The sequence below is a fragment of the Papaver somniferum genome, chromosome 9 (genome assembly GCF_003573695.1).
Source record: "Papaver somniferum cultivar HN1 chromosome 9, ASM357369v1, whole genome shotgun sequence".
Lineage (NCBI taxonomy): Eukaryota > Viridiplantae > Streptophyta > Magnoliopsida > Ranunculales > Papaveraceae > Papaver > Papaver somniferum.
The window spans coordinates 160,892,736-160,900,226 of NC_039366.1; the positions used below are offsets into that span (position 1 = coordinate 160,892,736).

A 7,491-nucleotide genomic window follows, 5' to 3' on the forward strand; every position below is an offset into this window, starting at 1 on the left:
ATGGTGACTTCCAGCAACAACGATTATGATTATTACTATTCTTCTAGTTCTTCCGAAGAGGATTCCAAGACTTATGTAGCCAAAGCTCGAGCCAAGAAGGATCATGTTAAGGAAATGAAACAAAACATGCCTCTTAACGACCGTAAAGTTACTCATGATGAACTCTTGAAGAGAAAAGCCGAGGATGAGGCGTTAGCTGATTATCGACAAAGGAGGGACCGATTCCAGCGCAGACAGTTAGCAGCTGAGGAGAAACTTCGATCTTGTACCGACGATGTAGCTTCGGATGCTTCGGAAGACGAACCCGTGTGGGTGCCACGGGAGCGCAAAATTAAGCCACATCGGCGTACCAGGGAGATTGAGCGATTGGTTGAAGCTGACCTCGAAGCTGAGCGTAAAGAAGAAGAGTACTGGGATATGATGTACAGTGATCCTGATGAAAGACCATACTTCCTCGATGGCCCTAACAGTGACTCTGAGGAAGAACCTGATGAGGATTCTTTGAAAGACAACAATGATGACGAATCTGATAATTCTGACAAATATGACGATTCCGATGAATCTGATGCATCTAATGATTAGTCTTGCTCGCGAGCCTTTCTGAGATTATTTATTTTCCGTTGCAGTAGATATTTTCTTGTTGTTTGAGCAGTTTGGATGTAGAGACATTGCGTTAGAAATTATTTTTGAACAATAATCCCTTACCGCATTTTTTACCAAATCTTCTTCACATCCAGCTGAATAGGATGGACCAATGTCCATGTAGACAATAATTATCCACGAAGTACAATTATACGAACTGGCTAGGAGACACGTGGCACGCCAGATCATCGGTTCACAATTGTAATGTTGGTTACATCCGAAGTGTCAGTCCCCAGTATCGCCATGTTGAACACGCCTGAACTATCAGTCCCCAGTATTGTCGCACTTCTTCTATGTTACCAGATACACTCTGATTCGAGAATTAGGGTTTTAATAAAAACCACAACAGATTTGACCATCCGCTATAAGATAAGTATCTAGACCTTCAATGTTTAGGTTTTCTATTTAAACAGTATATCGTCTTCTGCCCCTGTGTGTTATCGGAATAAATTTTGATCACGATCATATCTCTCATCACCATTTCTAGCAATAGTGCTTCTTCGAATATTGGGAAAATCATGATGCAGGAATGTCCGTCTCGGTAAGTTGAACGTTTTCTTACATCTCCCTTTGATCAGGATGACTGATCAAAGAAAATAATTTATGTTAAGATAATCATAAGCCTTCTTCTTTTGGTTTGATACCCAAGCGGACTGTTAAGGCTCCTGCCCGGTACAGGTCAGCTCGTACTGAAGCCGGAACATCCGTAAGTAATTCTTTGACCTCTTGACTGAAGCTTTATCATGCTATCCAATCTCTATTGAAATTGAAAACTTCTTCATGGCAGGTTGATGTTCATGTTGTTGTCGACGCTAGGAAGAGGAAGAATAGGAAGTCCGTGACCGTGGATGACGATGGCAACAATCGTGTTGATGATAACTCTACTAATTACTTGGGGACTGGAGTTATAATTCACTCCCCTGAGTACCCAACAGCTGGACTCCCGTTTGAAACTCCCATGACCAATACTTTCCCGAACAACGAGGTAGTTGGTGGATTCGTCATTACAAAATGTCATGCATCTCTGTACACAAAGATTTGGATAAGGTACGGGCACATTGCTACAACCGAAGTGTGGAGATACTTTCTGCCGACCCTCTTGACCACCATCGCTGGATTACTACCGATCATCGAAGAGATGATCAAAATGAATCTGCGAGACGTCAAGAATCATGAGCTGCATAGATGGGATGCCATGATTTCGAATTGTGAGACCTTGCAATTCAACATAGGCTGGCTTCGTCATCGTCTTGAGATGATCAAAATTGACAGGGCAGCGGCTGCTGCTGACGAGATTTCTACTACAACTGCTATCTTGGAGGAGGAGAAGGCACTTGCCTTGGAGTCGGCAAGGGTCGAGAAAGCTGTTTAGGACTTGAAAGTGAAGACTAAAAAACTTTAAGAATGGGCTTGACATGGCTTTATATAAGAATTATCCATTGTTGAATGTTTTGCTCTGAGTGAGTATTTGAGAGGGTTGTAGGTTTCTTTTGGTAAGGTAGAATAACTGACAGTATGAAGGAACTTTGTTCAATTACTGAATGTTTGATGAACAAATAAGAACTTTGTACGCTCTTTGAAGGAAAATAAATTACATTTTGAAATGTGCTTGAATGATGATAAAAGATTAATTTACTTGTTGTTGGTCAGGCGTAATAGGTCTTGAGCCATTTGCCGTTGATTATATTTCCTTCTACTCCTCCATTAACCGCTAAGATTTTATAGTATCCGCTGGACACCGCTTTGATGATCACATACGGCCCTTCCCATTTTGGAGAGAACTTGGGAGCAGAAATATCTTGTTGAATGTGTTTTACCGTTTTTAATACCAAATCTCCTACTTGGAATGTTCGGGGTCTTACCATTTTGTTGTAAGATCTGGAGATCCTTTGTTTGTATGCTTCCACGTATTTTTCTGCCTTAGCCCTCCTCGATTCAAGCATGTCCAGTTCAGCAATTCTTGAGTTGGACACTTCGACTTCATCCCATTGTACTCTACTAGTTATTGCAATCCTTGCTGAAGGAATTTTGATTTCTGCCGGGAGTATGGCGTCAGCTCCATAGACGAGAGAGTATGGCGAAGTTCCGATCGAGCTCCTTAGTGCAGTCCGATAGGCCCATAAAGACATAGGCAATTGTTCATGCCACGTTCGAGGATTATTATGAATTGTTCGGCTGAGAATTCGGATCAAAGTTTTGTTGGTGCTCTCTGCTTGTCCGTTTCCTTGGGGATAGTACGGTGTGAAGAGAACTTGTTTGATGTCGTATTCCTCGAGCAATTCTGTCACATGCTTGTTGGCAAAAGGAGTTCCATTATCGGTGACAATGTGTTTAGGGACACCGAATCTATATATTATGTATTCTTTGAAGAAGGGTGCAATCGTGACTCCGGTGGTACTTCGAAGAGGAATAGCTTCAACCCATTTGGTGAAATACTCAGTTGCAGTGATGATGTATTCATGCTGCTTCGAAGATGCTGGATTGACTTTACCGATAATATCCAGTCCCAGCTATAAAAATGCCATGGACTATTCACAGAATTCAATAGGAGACAAGGAATGTGGATGAGATTACCATGGACTTGGCATTGATGACACCTATGAACGTGCGCAGCTGCATCGTCTTCCATGGTCGGCCAATAATATTTCTCATGAATTTGGAGAAATAATTTCCTTTTTCCTTGATGTTCTCCATCATGCATTTCCTTCAAAATTGTTGGGATTTCATGCTCAGCTAAGCATCTCAACAAGTTCCCACCAAAGCTTTTACGGTATAGGATTCCATCAAGAAAGACAAATCTTTTAGCTCTCTGAATGAGTTTGATTGTTTCTTTCTTTTCTAGCGGCAATTCCTTGTCCGAAGGTACTTGATGCAAGGTTCCCTCCAGTCCCCAGTGTGATGGACCGTCAAAGCTTCTAAGTGATGAGGAGGCGTCTGGAAATTGGGACAAGATCTTTGCAGATTTCTTGATTGAGCCTCCATGGAAGGCCAATAATATCCCATCCTTTGAAGCTTTCTGTAAAATGTTACTACCAATGTCTGTCCGCAGATTTCTTCATGTATACGTTTGAGTTGTTCGTCCGCTTCGCCGTTTCCGAGGCATCGTGATAAGGACCCATCAGGATTTCGATAATATAACGCTCCATGAAGCAAGAAATAATTCTTTAATTCCTTGAGACTGACTTTCCCTTCTGAAAGAGGACTGCTCAATTCATGAATAATAGGCGCTCGCCAATCGTTTGCTTAAATGTCTTCAACTTGAGAAATCCAGGTAGATGACACAACACGCCTCTGTACTGTGATTGTTTTCTCTTCTCCTTCGAATTGCAGCTTAGAAACGAGAGTTGCTAGGCAGTCAGCATGCCTATTGTTAATTCGTCCAATATGGACAATCGTTGCATCAACAAAATGAGTTAATATCCGCTGAGCTTCAGTTCTGAATGCGGCGAGCGTGATTTCTTTGAGAGAGTATGCTCCGTTCATTTGATTGACCAGTATTTTTTGAATCTCCTCTTATCTCAAGGTGTGTTGCTCCTGCTTGCTTGGCCAGGGACAAACCTAATAAGAAAGCTTCATATTCTGTTGAATTGTTGGTGCAGTGAAAATACAACTTGAACGAGTGTGAGAAGACTTCGCCCGATGGAGATATTAGCACTACGCCCGCTCCTCCAGTGTCATTGCTAGGGGTGGCAGATCCGTCAAAGTATAAAAGCCACGTTTCTTCTTTGATAACTAAGACCTCTGGAAACTCACCAGGCACATCTTCATGTAACATTGTTGCATCTTCTCCTGGAAAAGCAGCGAGCAAGTCTGCAACTGCTTGGCCTTTGATTGCTTTAGGCGGTACACAAGCTATGTCAAATTCTGATATCCGAAGCAGCCATTTTGCTGGTCTCCCTATCAAGGCTGGCTTTGACAGTAAAAACTATATAGGGTCGGCTTTGGAAACGAGCACGACTCTGTTGGATAGCAAATAGTGATTGAATTTCTGGATCGCATGTACCAATGCTAGACACACTCTTTCGGATTTTCGGGTATCGGAGTTGAGCGTCTCTCATTGTACGGCTGAAGTAGTAGATCGGTCATTCGATGCTTTCTTCGTATTCTTGAGCGATAAGTGCTCCGATAGCAACATCACTGACCACAACTCGGGTATGGCCGGCCGGCTGGGTTACCCGGTCCCGCACACCTTTCCTTATTTTATAATATTTTTCGTGAATCCACGAAGTTATGGAGAATTCACGAGTTTTGCAAAAACAAGGAAAGTTGCTAAAACCAAGGAGTTTCCATGAGTTCATGAAATAACAAAAAATAAAGAAAATAATGGGAGAGGCATGGACCGACCATGGCTAGGACACGGCCGCCCGGCCCACCCCGAGCGCCTCTTATTATTTTATTATTATTTATTGTTTTCTCATGTTCTGCGAAGGATTCCTCATTATTTCATATTTTTGGACGCTCGTTCGTGCATCCGGATGCTCAGTCGTGCATCATTGTCGAGTACACTCGCACCATTTTTGTGGGACTTACTCAGTGATGGTCCAGATGCCCGGTTATTGAGTATTTATTACTAATTTATGAAATTCAGCGGAGAATAATTCATGAAACTGAGTAATAAAAATGAATAGTTGTTTATTATTAATTCATAGGATTAGCTGTGGATTCGACTACGAATTCAGAATAATAAAGCACGCATTACCATCCTATGGGATCAATGGTTCGACCATATAATCAGAGTAATTAAAATTATCTATCATCATTTCATGAGATCAGTTGTGGATTCGATCATGAAATCGGAATACGGGATAATGTAGTAGTGTTATTTCCATTCTATGAGATCAAGTCGTGAATTCGATCATGGAATCAGAGCAATTTTTATTGTCATTCCATGGGATCAGGCTGTGGATTCGACCATGGAATAGGAGCAATAATAGATTATTCTGGGAATTCAGTAGTGAATGTCGCGGCAGAAATAATCTATTGCAGAAATAATATTATCCAGTTAAGGCGTCACATCCGTTCTGAATGGTGCATAGTCAAGGAGTCACGGTGTTGTTTACGACCTGAAGGCGTTAGTGCTCTCAATCTACGGAGAACCGCCTGAATCTATACACGGTCTCTCCACATAATCAGGGAACGATGAGTGTCACCGACGTACTGAAGGCGTTCGCCGGCAAACTATTCTTCTATGTGGAGGTGGGTATGTCTCCTGAAGTCAAGGAACAGTGAGTATCACCGACATCCTGAAAGCGTTAAGCTCTCAATCTACGGAGAACCTCCCAAATACGTTATTCTGCACAAAGGTCATGACGAAATGCCAGGGATCGAAAACGCTCAGCTAGTGGAGGATTTTTGAAAACATACTCATCATGGCTTTGTAAAATATGAATCGATGCATGTCTGAAAGCCGTGTCGAAAACATGCCTCATGATTTTACGGTTTTGCCCTTTGTTGAAAATCCACCATCAACATTAAGTCCGCTGCTTAGTGGGGAAAATTCATGTTTCGCAGTAATGCATTAAATGGTGATTTTCAATCGATGAGATTGGTGGTTGAACTCAATCTACAAAGGTGTGCCTCAGAATCCTCGATTTGCTCCAATGGTGTCATGTACGAGCAAATGCACAGATAAGGACCCTGATAGCAAGATAGAGTGTCATCTCGTGAGCGTGGAGAGATGAGGTACTGCTGATTTGAAAAACCAGTGAATGTTCACACAGTGGAAACTTATGTGAAATTAAGTTTTTTATTTTCAGCAATTGCTAGAAATGAACAATTTTTGATGAAATAATGTTTGCATGGATTTTGTGATCTGGTAGTATATGCACAAAACCAATAGTGTTCATTCGGTGGGAGTCGCTCACACGGTGAAAATAATGTGAATTGTTCACATGATGGAAGTTTCGTGAATTGTTCACAGTTTTATGAAAATCACGTTATGGTTGTGCATAAAGAATTTTGTTCGTCTTTGCAGGTTTGAAGGAGCGAACAAATTCTCGAGATTGTAATCACTACAACTAGTGAAATTGTAAATAGGTAAGAGTTGGATAGTTACCATTTTTGTAGACACTGTTGTGAGCACCTTTATTCCATGATTCATTGTTTTGTTGAATCCTGCGCTTTGTATGAACGATGTGTCGAAGTAGCCACTTTGCAAGAATGACTGACTCCCGTGATGATAATTCCAAAGATGGTGTTTCCAGAGATGACATCTCTACGGATGCAACTTTAAGAAATGGTACTTCTGGGACCTCTGAGTGATGGTGAGAGATCCTTCATACTGAGTTGTACTTCTGGTTATTTCATTAGCTTTACCACAAGATGATCGAATAGTGAGATCCCGAATCAATGTAGACTCCACGGAAATGGAAGAAAGTCTACGGGAGCGGAGAACCCAGCAGTAAGGACTACAGGATGACGTGCAGTCCCCAGCCGTTTCTTTGGTGAGTTGTTAGCGCTCCTTGTGTCATGACTTTTCCCTGACCGTGCAATTAGGATCACGAGACCAAGGTTTGTTATGTATTTTCAGAATTTTGCTCCATCACGGTCTTCAATTTGTTCCCGGACAAACAATTCAGGAATCCAACACTGATGAAGAAGTCGATGTAAGTATCTCTTTCGTGCAGGTGATCGTGGCATCTCATTGAATGAAATAATAATTATTATTATTGTCGATGTACCCAGGAGGAAATCATTGTAGATAAGAAGCATGTTGACGAAGCGTGCTCTTCTTTGGGACATGAGAATATGGAGAATTCCCAAAATCCAGAACCGAATGGAGATAGCGGCGTTGCCGATGGAGACTTCGGCGTTGCTAAGCCTTCAAATGATTTAGATACTCCCCTAGTA

At 41.8% G+C, this 7,491-nt stretch overlaps 1 protein-coding gene across 1 annotated transcript; it reads left to right on the forward strand.

Annotated features, from left to right (window-relative positions):
• LOC113312797 (ribosomal L1 domain-containing protein CG13096-like) lies at window positions 1-582 on the forward strand. The gene has a single exon (XM_026561532.1). It carries the CDS (start codon window positions 1-3, stop codon window positions 580-582), a length of 582 nt encoding a protein of 193 aa, XP_026417317.1.
• Window positions 583-7,491: the final 6,909 nt, after the last annotated feature.

Bases quoted from the DNA above. Each gene is read 5' to 3' on its own strand.
- LOC113312797 (XM_026561532.1), top strand. From the start codon at position 1: ATGGTGACTTCCAGCAACAACGATTATGATTATTACTATTCTTCTAGT.